The sequence below is a fragment of the Gopherus evgoodei genome, chromosome 18 (assembly GCF_007399415.2).
Source record: "Gopherus evgoodei ecotype Sinaloan lineage chromosome 18, rGopEvg1_v1.p, whole genome shotgun sequence".
Taxonomy (NCBI): domain Eukaryota; kingdom Metazoa; phylum Chordata; order Testudines; family Testudinidae; genus Gopherus; species Gopherus evgoodei.
The window spans coordinates 368,767-385,870 of NC_044339.1; the positions used below are offsets into that span (position 1 = coordinate 368,767).

The 17,104-nt window shown below is 43.5% G+C and overlaps 1 protein-coding gene across 3 annotated transcripts in view; it reads right to left on the bottom strand.

The window, feature by feature from the left end:
• Positions 1 to 17,104, bottom strand: part of EIF4G3 (eukaryotic translation initiation factor 4 gamma 3) — a 513,419-nt gene that overhangs the window by 146,739 nt on the left and 349,576 nt on the right. For all 3 annotated transcript variants that reach the window (XM_030537664.1, XM_030537665.1, XM_030537663.1), the window contains one exon: positions 12,126 to 12,234. In XM_030537664.1, coding sequence (XP_030393524.1) covers positions 12,126 to 12,234 — 109 coding nt within the window. The remainder of the gene's footprint in view (positions 1 to 12,125; positions 12,235 to 17,104) is intronic.

Here is a 17,104-nt window from a genome sequence, read left to right on the forward strand (position 1 = left end):
GGGCTTCATTCATTTTAGCCTTTTGTGACTTAGCCAGAAGGCTGAGCCACTGAAGACCCGCCTGACGAGGGCAAAAGACAGGGAGTACCATGAGCAGAGAGAGTGCAGGTTCACACTTCACTGACAGGAGGTGCTCACAAGAGGTAAGTGTGCCCTGTCTCACACACATCATATTTCTGATTCCCAATTAGGGTATTAAATATATGGTCCAATTTTCCATTGCTTTAAGGCATACAACCTTACTAAATCAGAATGGTAGTGGTTTACACCAACTGTGAACTGATGTAACTGAATACAGAAGGTGCAAAGTACCAGAGGCTTGGGTCTATACGGTATGCACAATGGAAGTGACTTAAGTCTGGCCTTCGCAAACTTGCAATGGAACAATGACATTGGTTAACTTTTAACACAGACCTTTTGTTATTTCAATTGAAGTCTGTGTGTGGTCACACTTACTTTGGTATAACAGTGACGTAAATAGGACACTTCTCAAATAAGAAGAGTTGTGAATTACAGACTTTCTAGTTACTTTGGTACAGGTTTGTTTGTAGACCAGCCCTTAAATTTACTGAGAACTAGTTTAGATATGTAACCGTAACATTGTACTATCACTTTTGTCATCCAGTGTGATCATTTCAACTCAGTTTTATTTCATGATGATTTAGCCTTTGATTTTTAATGGATATTTTCTCTCTTTACCTATTGCTCTGTTGTACTTCAATAAATTAGCTCTTTAGTACTTTTTCAGGAAGAGATTAAATAAATAAATATCTAATTGCTCTTATATAGCACTTTTCATCAGCATAACTCAAAGTACTGGATTTTCTTTTTTGTACATAATCTGTTATAATTATATAATGTTCTAATCTGTTCTAATGTTGGTCTTTCATTTTTGTATATAATCTGAGGGTTTATCTACACAGGAAAGTTATGGCAGTATAAACTGAGTTTGAATTTAAACTAATGGTTATACCAGCCCCTCATGTGGAGACTCATATTCCAATAGGAGTGCTTTTTTCCCCCAGTTTAGTTCATGTTGCTTAAATCTCCTTCCTAAATTCAACTGAAAAAGCCACTCTTACATTGGACCCAATAAAACTGTCCAAACAGAGGGTTATCCTGGTATAACCCGATTGGTCTAATTGGTAAAACGTTCCTGTTTAGACAAGGCCTGAGCCATCATTAATTAGTTTTAATCACTTCCTAGTTACTGGATCAATTCTTTAAATTGTTGAGTTAAAAATGAAATACAGACATTAAAAAATGTGCGGGGGGACAGTTCTCAATAATGGCTAGTGTACTGTAGTTTCATGACAAGAACGTTGTTTTCAAATTCTGGATGACTCACAAGTGGAAATGAGTTTGACTATCACATTCAACATTTGTCCATAACACAAAACTACCATACACTTTGGTATACTACTTTACAACAAATTGGTCAATGCACAATAGAAGGAAACCTTCAAGACCTTCTGAACAGTGACTCCAATATTGATGAAAGCATCTCTGACTCAATCCCTCAACATCCCATTAAGGATGACCTCAGACCACCACCGCCACTACTTATGGAGGTAAAGAAAGCCAAATAGATGAAGAACAATAAGGCATCTGGACCTGACAGTATCCCTGCTGAAATCTTTAGAGGAGGAGGATAAGAACTGGCTTGCCAGCTTCATGCCCTAATCCTCAAGATCTGGCATTTAAAAGAAAACCTAGCTGACCTCAGATTCCATTATCATGACCATGACCATTTCCAAAAAAGCAGAAAAATAGGATTGTGGAAACTATCAAGGAATTGCCCTGCTGCCCACCTCCAGAAAGATCCTCGCCAGCATTCTCAACTGGCTGCTCCCTCTTGCCAAGGAAATCCTCTCAGAATCACAATGCAGATTCAGACCATCTCAAGATACCAAGGACATGATCTTCACTGCTCGCCAACTTCAGGAAAAGTGCCGAGAACATAGCCTTCAATGATCTCATGAAAGTATTTCATTCCATCAATCGTGAGGCTGTGGAGAATTCTCCTCAACTTTGGATGCCTGCCAAAATCTGCAATTCTCCAACTTCTCTATTACAACATGTCCATGATGGATATCAGCAATGGATCAAAAATGGACCCCTTTGTACTGAAGACAGGAGTCAAGCTGTGTCATTGCTCCAACACTCTTCTTCGTCTTCCTTGCTGTTACCCTCTTTCTCATTGTTGACAAGCTCAGCTCTGCACTTGATATTCAATAAAGAATGGATGGCAAGCCCTTCAACCTCAATTGCCTTCCATTCAAGATGAAGACTATCACTAAATCAATCACTGAATGACTGTGCCCTGTGCACTCACTTGGAAGAAGTTCTTCAAAAAACACTTGACATCTTCTCTGAGGCCTACAATCAACTAGGCCTAACACTCAACACCAAGAAAACTAAAGACCTCCACCAATGGACTCCGAACCACCACAATCCTGCTCCATCAATCAAGATCAAGAATGAGACCTGGATAATGTCAAGCACTTCCATTACCTTGGCAGCCATCTGTCGCAGAAAGCCAACATTGAAAAAGGAGATTCAATATGCCAGTGCAGCTTTCAGACACTTGAGAAAATGTCTTTGGAGATCATGACTTCAAGAACTAAACAAAGCTTACCAAGTAGCAGGCTGTCATTATTCCTCCTCTCCTATACAGTGCCAAAACACGGTCACATACAATAGACATCTCAAGGCTCTTGAATGATACCGTTTATGGGGCCTCCACAGGATGTTCCAAATCAAGTGGGATGATCAATGCACTAACATCCAGCATTTTGTCTCAAGCCAAAAACTCCTGCATTGAAGTTATGATTATCATTACCAACTCAATTGGGCTGGTGACATTCTTCGAATGCCAAATAATCGACTTCTGAAGCAGGTCATGTTCTCACAACTCAGCCAAGGCCAACAGATATGGGGAGGGAAAAAAAGGCACTTCAAAGACACCTTCAAAGCCAACATGAAGAAGTGCAACTGTCATAACATTTTTCCCAGATCTGGACCTTAGCATCCAAAATATGGGTGTTAGCATGAAAACCTCCAAGCTTAGTTACCAGCTTGGACCTGGTAAAGCTGCCACCAGCCAGGGATTATACAGTGCCTAGCTCACTGTGGTCTCCCCAAAACCTTCCCTGGGGGACCCCAAGACTCAGATTCCTTGAGTCTCACAACAAAGGGGAATAAACCATTTCCCTTCCCCCCTCCGGGTGTTCCCTCCCTGGGTTCTTGGAGAGATATACAGAAGCAAGCTCTGTGAATCTAAACAGAGGGATTCCACCCTCCCTGTTTCCAGTCCTGGAAACACCAGTACTTCCCCCCTCACCCAGAGGGTATGCAAAGTCAGGCTTAGTAAATCTAACACAAAGAGATTTTCCCCTGACTTCTTCCTCCCACCAATTCCCTGGTGAGCTGCAGACTCAATTCCCTGGAGTCTCCACTAAAGAAAAACTCCAACCGCTCTTAAAAAGAAAGCTTTATATAAAAAGAAAGAAAAAATACATAAAAATGGTCTCTCTGTATTAAGGTGACAAATACAGGGTCATTTGCTTAAAAGAAAAAAAATGAATAAACAGCCTTATCCAAAATGAATACAATTTAACACATTCCAGCAACTACACACATGTAAATACAAAAAAAAAAACCAATATAAACCTTATTGTCTTACTATCTTTGTACTTACAACTTGGAAACAGAAGATTAGAAAGCCAGGAGATAGAAAAATCACTCTCATAGTCGAGAGGGTCAGACACAAGACAAAGAACAAAGAACTCACACCCAAAACTTCCCTCCACCCAGATTTGAAAAAGTCTTGATTCCTGATTGGTCCTCTGGTCAGGTGTTTCAGGTTACTCCTTTCCAGGTGAAAGAGACATTAACCCTTAGCTATCTGTTTATGACACGCCCCCCAAATTGCAGACAGTGGGGAAGCTCACTGGCGGCGATTTCCTCCTAGAACTTGAAAATAAACAGATTAATACAACACATGCACCTTTACATATACCACTAAGTATATAACTAACAGACTTTTACATTTTAAGAACATTTTTTAACTACTGGATTCTGGGAAACTCTCACGGGAGAGTGCATCAGCTATTTTGTTAGAAGCTCCTGAGATGTGCTGAATTTCAAAATCAAAATCTTGAGAGCTAAACTCTAACGAAGAAGTTTCTTGTTGCTCCCCTTGGCAGTATGAAGCCACGTTAGCGCAGCATGGTCAGTTTGTAGCTGGAACCGCCATCCACAAACATATGGGCGTAGCTTTTCCAGGGTGTACACAATGGCATAGCATTCCTTTTCACTGACTGACCAGTGACTTTCCCTCTCAGACAGTTTTTTTGCTGAGAAACACGACAGGATGGATGTTGTGATCCGTTGCTTCCTGCATGAGAACTGCTCCTATATCACGCTCAGATGCATCCGTGGTTACTAGGAATGGCTTGTCAAAGTCCGGGGCCCTGAGCACAGGGTCAGACATGAGCGTTGCCTTAAGTTGGGTAAAGGCCTTTTGACACTCATCAGTCCACTTAACTGCATTTGGCTGGGTCTTTTTGGTCAGGTCGGTCAGTGGGGCAGCGATTTGGCTGTAGTGTGGTACAAATCGCCTGTAGTACCCGGCCAAGCCTAAGAAGGATTGGACCTGTTTCTTTGACCTTGGGACAGGCCACTTTTGGATAGCATCCGCCTTGGCCTGTAGGGGGTTTACCTGGTGTCCCAAGTAAGTCACTCTGTTTTGGCCTATTTGACACTTTTTGGCCTTAACAGTTAGTCCGGCCTGCCTGATGCGCTCGAAGACCTTTTCCAAGTGTTCTAGGTGTTCGGGCCAGGAGTCTGAAAAAATGGCCACATCATCGAGGTAGGCAACTGCATATTCTCCCAGTCCTGCTAGTAGACCATCTACCAGCCTCTGGAAGGTGGCGGGTGCATTTCGCAGCCCGAAAGGAAGGACATTGAATTCATACACCCCCGCATGGGTGACGAATGCTGACCTTTCCTTGGCAGGTTCATCTAGTGGTACTTGCCAGTACCCCTTGGTAAGTCTATTGTAGAGATGAACTGGGCACATGCCAACTTCTCCAATAGCTCATCGGTGCATGGCACTGGAGAGTTGTCCGGACGAGTTACTGCATTTAGCTTACGGTAGTCCACGCAAAAGCGTATTTCCCCATCTGGTTTGGGTACCAGAACCACTGGAGATGCCCATGCACTGGTAGATGAGCGGATTATACCCATCTGTAGCATGTTCTGGATCTCCCGTTCTATAGCAGCTTGGGCATGAGGAGATACCCGGTAGGGTGGTGTTCTAATGGGGTGAGCATTACCTGTGTCAATGGAGTGGTATGCCCGTTCAGTCCATCCTGGGGTGGCTGAGAACAATGGGGCGTAGCTAGTGCACAGCTCCTTGATTTGTCGCCACTGCAGACGTTCCAGGATGGTTGAGAGGTTCACCTCTTCCACACCACCGTCTTTTTTCCCGTCGTAGTAGACACCTTCAGGCCACTCAGCATCATCTCCCTGGACTGTAAACTGACAAACCTGTAAGTCTCTGGAATAGAAAGGCTTGAGAGAATTAACATGGTACACTCTGGGCTTTATTGAGGAATTGGGAAATGCTATGAGGTAGTTCACAGTTCCCAGGCGCTCTTGGACTGTGAACGGCCCTTCCCATGATGCTTCCATCTTATGGGCCTGTTGCGCCTTCAAGACCATAACCTAGTCTCCTACCTTGAAGGAACGTTCTCTGGTATGTCTGTCATACCAGGCCTTTTGCTCTTCCTGAGCATCCTTTAGGTTTTCTTTAGCAAGGGCTAAAGAGTGTCGGAGGGTGTTTTGTAGGTTGCTTACAAAGTCCAGAATGTTAGTTCCTGGAGAAGGCGTAAACCCTTCCCATTGCTGCTTCACCAACTGTAATGGCCCCTTAACCTAGTGACCATACACAAGTTCAAACGGTGAAAACCCTAAACTGGGATGTGGTACAGCCCTGTAGGCAAACAGCAACTGCTGCAACACTAGGTCCCAGTTATTGGAGTGTTCATTGATGAATTTACGTATCATGGCCCCCAAAGTTCCATTAAACCTTTCCACCAGGCCATTGGTTTGATGGTGGTACGGGGTGGCAACCAAGTGGTTCACCCCATGAGTTTCCCACAGTTCTTTCATGGTCCCTGCCAGGAAATTAGTTCCTGAATCTGTAAGGATGTCGGAGGGCCAACCTACCCTGGCAAAAATGTCTGTTAGGGCCAGGCACACAGTGTTAGCTCTGGTGTTGCCTAGAGCTGCTGCTTCCGGCCATCGAGTAGCAAAGTCCACGAAAGTCAGTACGTACTGCTTTCCTCTGGGTGTCTTTTTTGGGAAAGGACCCAGAATATCCACAGCTACTCGCTGAAATGGGACCTCAATTACGGAGAGTGGCTGGAGAGGGGCCTTGACCTGGTCTTGGGGCTTTCCCACTCTTTGGCATACCTCACAAAACCGGACATACTTGGCAACGTCCATGCCCATCCCCTCCCAGTGGAAGGACTTCTCCAACCGGTCCTTGGTTCTGTTCACCCCAGCACGGCCACTGGGATGATCATGGGCTAAGCTCAAGAGCTTTTCCCGGTACTTAGTTGGAACCACCAACTGTTTTTGCGGCTGCCATTCTTCCCGGTGTCCACCAGAAAGAATCTCCTTGTATAAAAGTCCTTGGTCTATAACAAACCGGGATCGATTAGAAGAGCTGAGAGGCGGTGGGGTGCTCCGTGCCGCCGCCCAAGCTTTCTGCAGGCTGTCATCTGCTTCCTGCTCAGTCTGGCTTGCTGGCGCCCTCTGGCGTTGAGTTTGAAGATGTGGTTACAATTGCTGGTGCTGGTTGCTGTTCCAGTTCTGGGCCTGGGACTGGAGGTGCTGTGGTTGTTTCAGTGGTTGGCATGGAATCCGGGTCCACTACCTCTGTCTGGGTCTCTGGTAACACAGATGAGGAGTCTGTGGACGGTTCAGGAACAGGAACGGGTCTGGAAGCTTGTCTGGTTTGGCTACGTGTAACCATTCCCACTCTCTTGGCCCGCTTCACCTGGTTGGCCAAGTCTTCCCCCAGTAGCATGGGGATGGAATAATTGTCATAGACTGCAAAAGTCCACATTCCTGACCAGCCTTTGTACTGGACCGGCAGTTCAGCTGTAGGCAAGTCTACAGATTGTGACATGAAGGGGTAAATTGTCACTTGGGCCTTTGGGTTGATGAATCTGGGGTCTACAAAGGATTGGTGGATAGCTGACACTTGTGCCCCCGTGTCTCTCCACGCAGTAACCTTCTTTACACCCACTCTCAAAGTTTCCCTTCGCTCCAAGGGTATTTTAGAGGCATCTGGGCCTGGGAATCTTTGGTGTGATGGTGGTGTAATGAACTGCACTCGGTTTGGGTTCTTTGGGCAGTTGGTCTTTATATGTCCCAGTTCATTACACTTAAAGCATCTTCCAGCTGACTGGTCACTGGGTCGAGGTGAGTTACTGGAGACTGGAGAGGTGGAAGAATAGGGTGTCTGTGGCTTTCTTTGGGTTGTAGGTGGGGTCTTTGGCTGCCCTCGGTTGTAGGGTCTATTGTTGGTGTGCCCTCTGGGGTATTCGCTCCCCTTGACAGTAGCTTTCTTGCTTTCTGCCACTTCCATCCATCTGGCTCCAATCTCCCCCGCCTCAGTGAGATTTTTGGGTTTTCCATCTTGTATGTACCGTGTTATGTCCTCAGGAACACCATCCAAGAACTGCTCCATTTGTATGAGGAGGTGCAGTTCGTCTATGGATTTAACATTGTTTCCTGATAACCAGGCCTCATAATTTTTCCCAACGTAGTAGGTGTGTTTGGGAAATGACACATCTGGTTTCCACTTTTGGGCTCTGAAACGCCGACGGGCATGATTCAGGGTTATCCCCATTCTGTATCTGGCCTTGATTTGAAAAAGTTTATAGTCGTTCATTTTCTCCTTAGGCATTTCAGCCTAAGATCCACTGAGCTGTGGCCTCAATTCTACCATGTATTGGTCTTCAAGGATGCTGTACCCAAGACAGGCTCTTTCAAAATTTTCCAAGAAGGCCTCAGTGTCATCACCTGCCTTGTAGGTGGGAAATTTCTTGGGATGTGGAACCATAATTGGCGAAGGGTTGTTAGGATTGGCTGGAGCATGCTGCCCAGCCTGCGCTAAGTTCAGTTCATGTTTTCTCTGTTTTTCCCTCTCTTCACTTTCTTTTTGTTGTTTTTCCATTTCTCGGCGGTGGGCCACCTCTTCTTCTTCTAGTTTTCTGTGGTGGGCTGCATTTTTGGCTTCTTGTTCTCTTTTATGGGCTGCCTGTTTGATCTGTTCTTCTCTTTCTTTCAGCTCCACCTCTTTTTCTCTTTGTTCCAGTTGTCGCCTGTGGTCTGCTTCTTTGATTTGTTCTTCGGCCTCCATTTTTGTCTTGGAAGGCATGGTTTCTGTTTTCTTGTGTTGGGGTTCCCTCTGGTGTTTATTGTCTGAACTGCTGGCTCTGTTGCCTCCTGGGGTCTGCCTAGCAACAGTGCCTTTTTCCCTTTCTTCCTCTAGCTAATCTTTTAAATGTAAAGTAAACCAGAAAAACCACTTTATTTGCATGTGTATTGCTGGATACTTGACTTTCAATGGGAGTACTATTGTCTCACAAAAGACCCTTAATAGTTCCTTAATGGTTCCTTGCTTAATATGCAAGCCAAAAACTGCAAGAGAGAGCAGAAAAAAAAATTCTGGTTCCTTTTAAAACCAAACCCTCTCTGCTTAAAAGCCCCTAGCAGAGAAAAGAAAAATATATTATTCCTACTGGCTTCTGGATTCTATCTATCCCACAACGCTGCCACTCATGTCATAACATTTTTCCCAGATCTGGACCTTAGCGTCCAAAATATGGGTGTTAGCATGAAAACCTCCAAGTTTAGTTACCAGCTTGGACCTGGTAAAGCTGCCACCAGCCAGGGATTATACAGTGCCTAGCTCACTGTGGTCTCCTCAAAACCTTCCCTGGGGGACCCCAAGACTCAGATTCCTTGAGTCTCACAACAAAGGGGAATAAACCATTTCCCTTCGCCTCTCCGGGTGTTTCCTCCCTGGGTTCCTGGAGAGATATACAGAAGCAAGCTCCGTGAATCTAAACAGAGGGACTCCACTCTCCCTGTTTCCAGTCCTGGAAACACCAGTACTTCCCCCCTCACCCAGAGGGTATGCAAAGTCAGGCTTAGTAAATCTAACACAAAGAGATTTTCCCCCGACTTCTTCCTCCCACCAATTCCCTGGTGAGCTGCAGACTCAATTCCCTGGAGTCTCCACTAAAGAAAAACTCCAACCGCTCTTAAAAAGAAAGCTTTATATAAAAAGAAAGAAAAAATACATAAAAATGGTCTCTCTGTATTAAGGTGACAAATACAGGGTCATTTGCTTAAAAGAAAAAAAATGAATAAACAGCCTTATCCAAAATGAATACAATTTAACACATTCCAGCAACTACACACATGTAAATACAAAAAAAAACCCAATATAAACCTTATTGTCTTACTATCTACTATCTTTGTACTTACAACTTGGAAACAGAAGATTAGAAAGCCAGGAGATAGAAAAATCACTCTCATAGCCGAGAGGGTCAGACACAAGACAAAGAACAAAGAACTCACACCCAAAACTTCCCTCCACCCAGATTTGAAAAAGTCTTGTTTCCTGATTGGTCCTCTGGTCAGGTGTTTCAGGTTACTCCTTTCCAGGTGAAAGAGACATTAACCCTTAGCTATCTGTTTATGACAGCAACATCCACAAACTCATGGGAAACCCAAGCTGTCAACTGACTAAAATGGAGGACCTTGTGGCAAGCATTCCAGCATTTTGAGACCCAATGGAGAAACGGGAAAGAAGGAAAGAATGCACCGCAGCACAACTCAACAATCCAGATCCACCCCTTTCAACAGAAAGTCTGCCCCAATTATGACAAGATCTGTGGATCCCAGACTGGTCTTAAGAGTTACATGCGGATCCACCAGCAATAACTGGCTATCATTTCATGGAAGACAATCACCCACAAACTCTAAGGGATCGCCAATCAGTACTTTCACAGAAAGTCCAAGACTGAGCTCGCAAGTATGATCAGGATTATGGTGCTTTTGCAGAGATGGGAAGTGGGTCCAGATCTGGAGCAGGAGCCATGTTGGGGGTCAGGAATAAGGTGTAGTAAGGAGTGCTTGTGCTATGATTGGCCAATACAAACTAGTATCAGAGGGGTAGCCATGTTAGTCTGGATCTGTAAAAGCAGCAAAGAATCCTGTGGCACCTTATAGACTAACAGACGTTTTGGAGCATGAGCTTTCGTGGGTGAATACCATTTCGTCAGATGCATGGAGTGGAAATTTCCAGGGGCAGGTATATATATATGCAAGCAAGCTACAGATAACAAGGTTAGTTCAGTCAGGGAGGATGAGGCCCTGTTCTAGCAGTTGAGGTGTGAAAACCAAGGGAGGAGAAACTGGTTTTGTAGTTGGCAAGCCATTCACAGTCTTTGTTTAATCCTGAGCTGATGGTGTCAAATTGCAGATGAACTAAAGCTCAGCAGTTTCTCTTTGAAGTCTGGTCCTGAAGTTTTTTTGCGGCAGGATGGCCACCTTAAGGTCTGCTATAGTGTGGCCAGGGAGGTTGAAGTGTTCTTCTACAGGTTTTTGTATACTGCCATTCCTAATATCTGATTTGTGTCCATTTATCCTTTTCCGTAGAGACTGTAGGAACCAATCCATGCAACAAACCTCGATGCCAACTCTGCCCACATATCTACATCAGTGACACCATCACAGGACCTACATGCATCTGACGAAGTGGATATTCACCCACAAAAGCTCATGCTCCAAAACATCTGTTACAATACAAACAAGTGTCAGTTTCATGCATATTAAATTTATCCACAACTTTTAAATAAAGGGAGGATGTGGAATCTTTACACATAGAATTGTAATACTCTACACTTATATTTACGGAATATAAACATCTAAACTGCGCCTGCCAACAGCAACATTTTCAGGGACATTTTACTACTTCTGTCAACCAGTGGTCATGCTAGTACCTGGATGTGTAGTATCTCTGAAAATTTAAAAGCCAGTATCTTTTGCCTCCCTGGTTACAATTCTAAATCTTTTGTGATCAGCTTTTCTTCCTCTAGCATGCACTTTTAAAAATGTACTTAGGTACAAAGCTTTTGGGAAGTGCACACAGAAAAAGATAGTGCTTCTCAATTTTCAAGTACCCACTGCTGTCGGCAGAAGCATAAACGCTATGAATTAATGTGGAGAACTGGAATGCCTGGGCTATATGTTACCAATACACTTAATACTGCAGAGCACAGCACTTACATTATAAACCCAAGTTTTTTAAGGGTTTCTAACTGGATGTAAAGTTTAATTGTGGGAAGAAACTTGCATGCAGTGTCTAAGTCCAAGGATAATTTCTATTTTAAATACAAATTTTATAAATTGCATTCATATTTTTGTAGATAAGAATTAAATTTAATCATTTTAAGACACTATTTTCACCTGTACAATTTGAAAATAGCTCTAAGTAGAAAGTTAAATTTGGCAAGCCTTTACTTCACACATTTGCACAATAGCAATAACAATTCTCTAATATCTTCTATAGATGTACTGAGGATGCTGGCAGGACACGAACAAACAGCTCTACAGGAACCATTACGATGTGCTGGGTAAATGATATCTCTGTGGCTGATATCTCTGTGGCTAATATATGTTTAAATGATGTACTTGAGAAATTCCTCTGTCCCAGTGACCATTTTACTCGCAATAATTTTGCTGCTTTTGAAGAAAGGATTGTTTGGAGGAGAAAAAGGAGGTTCACCCTACCAGCTGCTCTGGAACAATGTTTTGGAAGAATGAAGTTTAGTAAAACAGTTTTTACCCAATTCTGCTTTGACAAATTGCAATGAATCTGTAAATAATAGACCAGCTTTGTCAAAGGTTCAAAAGAGAAGCTTCTATTTCTGGTGCTAGCCACCCTTCTTGCTTACAGGCTTATTAAAAGTCAGACTTATGAGAGAGGAAACAAATGACTAAAAATACCAGGGAGAAAATATACATTAACAAACCTTGCTTCGGGTCGCTAGTTGCAGTGACAGAGGTGCTGGCAGCGAGATGAGCGTTCTCCACAGTCCCATAAACCACAGGGCTGTGCTCTGGCACCTGGCTCGACAGCTGCTGGGATTTGAAGTACAAAAAAGGGTGATAATGAGCATGCGAACATAAAAACTAGCAACATGGAACACAAGCAAGCAAGAGGGGGAGACGAGAGTAGGGTGGGAGATAAAAGAAAAGCAAAAGGCAGGAAAAAATAAACACAGACCAATTGAATAAATTCAAAAAGTACATGGGAAGAGGAAGAAGGAAAAAGGCAGCAGGAAAGGGGGGGAAAAAGACGATTACGATTAACAGCAAGAAAAGACAGCACAGTCATTAACACACTTCATTCATCGGTTTCTTCTAAGTACAGCAAAAATGCTCCTGGGAATAATTTTCAATAACTGGGGTACAATCAGCCCTTCCCCTGGCCCCCTCCCCCCCAAAAAAAAGCTGTGTAAAAGAACTGGCTAACTCCATTTGGAAATGATAAGCAATTTCAAAAATCTTTGATATTTTTTGATCAAACCATTAGAAAACATTAGAATTTGCAGAGACAACTGTATATATCAAAAGGCAAAATCTTGATGGATGTAAGAGCTAGCCACCCTGATTGACTATGAACTTGTTGGTTCAATGAAACCCCACAAAAACATTAATATTTGTAATCAAAATTTAGAAAAATAATCCAGATTGGATATATATTTGTGTGCAAGATATCCAATATCTTCTACAGAAGAGGCTTATGTATTATACCCGTTGAATGATAATGAGATGAGAAAGAAAATGATTTTTCTTCACCCTCAAAGGTGAACAGGAATAACTGGTTCCTACCCAGTTTACAGCAGGACTGATAAAGGTTACATATTTTTAAGTAGTCAGATTAAAAATTTAGAAGTGGCCAGAAAGCCACTTGACCGGGACTGAGGAAATTCCAGGTACAGCTTATCTCAGAGGGAACAAATATCTTCACCATCGCCATCACCATCTATCTGACAGGACAAATATTCACTCTGGCAAAACATTCAAAGCAGATGCCCTTCTGGATTTGGGTTGTATGTGCAGAGATTACATAAAGCCACAAAAGCCAGAATCTCCCCTCAGAAATCTAATAGAAACTCTTTATGAAACTATAAATGACTATGCCAAACCCACTCCACTTTTTCAGAGTAAGGCTCTTTTGCAAGTAACTTTGTAGATGGGTGGGGAAAGTGTTCCTATCAGTAAATCCTCCTTAAGGCACCAACCACAAACCACATGGGGAGAAAAAAATGCAACAAATGTAACATTTATCATTTTAAAATGCCCATACTTTTGCTTTGCAATGAAAAATTAATAACTGATCCAGTAGATTCACATGGTGAAGTTCCCATCCACACATCTACCTTCACTGACACCTCAGATGGGATACACTAAAAAGCTGGGATCTTCAAAGGAGTTGGAGGGAGCTAAGTGCCCAACTTCCATTAAAATTAAATATCATTTGGGTATCTTACTCCCTTAAGGCTCCTTTGAAAATTGCAACGGAAGTGTAAAGAAAAATTCTTTCTCCAAATTCTTTAAGGTAGAAACCATCCTGGCACCTAGAAAAATAAAAGTAGCTCGGGAGAGATTCACTTTTGTCTTGTTTTCACATTCTGAGTGTACAGCTGCGATGCAGTGTCCAACAACAGAAAATAACGGATAAATGTATACACAAATCCACACAATCAAACACAGGTTATAACATTGAAAGGAAGTTGTGATGTGCACACTACACTGCCAGAGTCTTCATTGGAAAGAGAGGTTTCAGTAGTATTGAAAACTTCATCACATGAGTTTTCCCTACTAAACTAAAGGCCATACTCCTTATGGAAATGAGGGTGAAACTCAGATGCTTTCAGCAACATTAACTTTTGAGCTGACATCCTATTGGAAACTCACTCGGTCCCCAAGGAAGCATGTCACAGATATTGGCTTCATACCCCAGTATGCCAAGTCTAGACCTACTAAATCCTGTGGAATTGTGAAGGAGCCTCTGCGGGCTACAGGACAGGTGTGGGGAAAATGTGATTTGGTGAGCCACTTGCTGCTCCCTTCTGTACTTCCTGGCCATTATGTCAGTATCTCTTTCCCTTTTCCAGTGGGACTAAAGAAGATCAAGCCTTTGTGAAGCTGCTGCTGCTGCTCTTTTTGCATTATTGGTATACTGAAGAGACAATATTTGAGGTGTACACTTAAAAAAATTCAGCAAATATCCATTTTTGGCTGCCATGTCTGACCATTATTGAAGATGAAACTACCGCCCTTCTAAATATTACATTATACACGTCTGTCATTCAAACTAAAAAGCAGGAACAAGCAGTAAGAAATTACTGTTAAAAAAGTCAGACTAGTAAACAGACATACTGCAAAGGCAGCAAAGAATCCTGTGGCACCTTATGGACTAACAGACGTTTTGGAGCATGAGCTTTCATGGGTGAATACCCACTTCGTCAGATGCATGTAGTGGAAATTTCCAGAGGCAGGTATATATATGCAGGCAAGCTAGAGGTAACGAGGTTAGTTCAATCAGGGAGGATAAGGCCCTGTTCTAGCAGTTGAGGTGTGAAAACCAAGGGTGGAGAAACTGGTTTTGTAGTTGGCAGGCCATTCACAATCTTTGTTTAATCCTGAGCTGATGGTGTCAAATTTGCAGATGAACTGAAGCTCAGCAGTTTCTCTTTGAAGTCTGGTCCTGAAGTTTTTTTGCCAATTTGACACCATCAGCTCAGGATTAAACAAAGACTGTGAATGGCTAAAACAGGGCCTCATCCTCCCTGATTGAACTAACCTCGTTATCTCTACCTTGCTTGCATATATATACACCTGCCCCTGGACATTTCCACTACATGCATCTGAAGAAGTGGGTATTCACCCATGAAAGCTCATGCTCCAATACATCTGTTAGTCTATAAGGTGCCACAGGACTCTTTGCTGCTTTTACAGATCCAGACTAACACGGCTACCCCTCTGATACTGCAAAGGGGAGCTAGTAGTTTCTTGGGTACAGTTAAGTTTTCCAAAAATGAAACTGACAAAGCTGGCCAGGCCCTGAGTGAAGAGCTGTATTTATACTGCAGCCAGGCCTGAATGAAGCCAAATAAAAGACATTTTACAGATTAAACTACTCAAGTATCACTGTTATGACTTATGATGGTAAAAAAATTCTCTATGCAATTACCTTCCACCTTAGGTTCTTGTCCCAGCAAATATACAAGGCAAGAAGGTTTGGTCACCATTTGGATGAGAGACTCTCTAGGAAAATCCAGGGTGTTTTTGGTTCACTAAAGGGTGCTCTTCCTTATAAGCAGGGATCCTAGAAATCCATTTGCCGTGGAAAAATACGGAATTTGTGTTTTTACAGAGAACCTTGAGCTTTTACATTTTGTGAAAAAATAAAAACATATATTAACTAAACTTTATTGAAAGTCCCAGTGCCATCTATTCAATGCATACGACCTCCCACACTTGTAGTTGATTTTCTCTTCCGGCGCATAGAGGTTACTCGATGTATAGGGATTCATGTTTTAATGCATCTCAAATTTTACTTCAGCCTCCAGACATGAGTAATTAAAGTTATGAAAAGATGCTGAAAACTTTAAAAATCACCCCAAAGACCATGTCACTAGGCAGCCGGTATCAAGCGGAGTGCCCCGGGGGTCAGTCCTGGGGCCGGTTTTGTTCAACATCTTTATTAATGACCTGGATGATGGGATGAACTGCACCCTCAGCAAGTTCACAGACACTACTAAGCTGCAGGGGAGAGGTAGATATGCTGGAGGGTAGGGGTAAGGTCCACAGTGACCTAGACAAATTAGAGGATTGGGCCAAAAGAAAGCTGATGAGGTACAACAAGGACAAGTGGAGAGTCCTGCACTTAGGAAGGAAGAATCCTATGCACTGCTACAGGCTGGGGACCGACTGGCTAAGCGACAGTTCTGCAGAAAAGGACCTGCGGATTACAGTGGATGAGAAGCTGGATATGATTCAGCAGTGTGCCCTTGTTGCCAAGAAGGCCAACGGCATTTTGGGCTGTATTAGTAGGAGCACTGCCAGCAGCTCGAGGGAAAAGACAGTTACCTGTTCTGTAACTGGCGTTCTTCGAGATGTGTTGCTCAAGTGTATTCCACAGTAAGTGTGCGTGCTCGCCACATGCACTGGTGCTGGAAGTTTTTCCCTTAGCAGTACCTGTAGTGGGGGAGCACTGCTGCAACCCCTGGAGTGGTGCCTCTATATTGCACTATAAGGGGACCTGCACACTCCCCCCACCCTCAGTTCCTTCTTGCCAGACAATTCCGACAGTGAGGAAGAAGGGCGGGATGTGGAATACACCTGAGCAATACATCTCGAAGAACGCCAGTTACGGAACAGGTAACTGTCCTTTCTTCTTTGAGTGACTGCTTATGTGTATTCCACAGTAAGTGACTCCAAGCTATATCTGATGGAGGTGGGTAGGAGTTTAAAGGTTAGTGGGATGGAGTACTGCCCTACCAAACCCAGTGTCATCCCATGCTTGGGAGACGACTGCATAGTGCAACGAAAAGGTGTGGACAGAGGACCATGTGGCAGTCCTGAATAGGGATGTGAGCCACACAGGTGGCCGACGAGGCCTGAGCTCTCGTAGAATGCGCCTTCGAGGCCATCGAACGAGCCACTGCATCTGCAGTGTCTGAAGCCGCTTGAAGAGCTGCTTTTGCCGCTGCCGCTCTGAACTCCCTCTTGTCCCTTTCCTGGAGAAGGGGTTCAAACTTTGGCAGGGACCCCCCCACAAATTAAAATGATATTGGCTCAGTAGGTCTTGGTGATTTGCCACACTGAGCTGGAAGCTGGCCGATGAATAAACCTTCCTGCTGAAGGTATCCAGTCTCCTGGCATCTTTGCCCCTGGGGGTGGGTGCAGATTGACAATGTCTCTCTTAGTGGTTTACAGA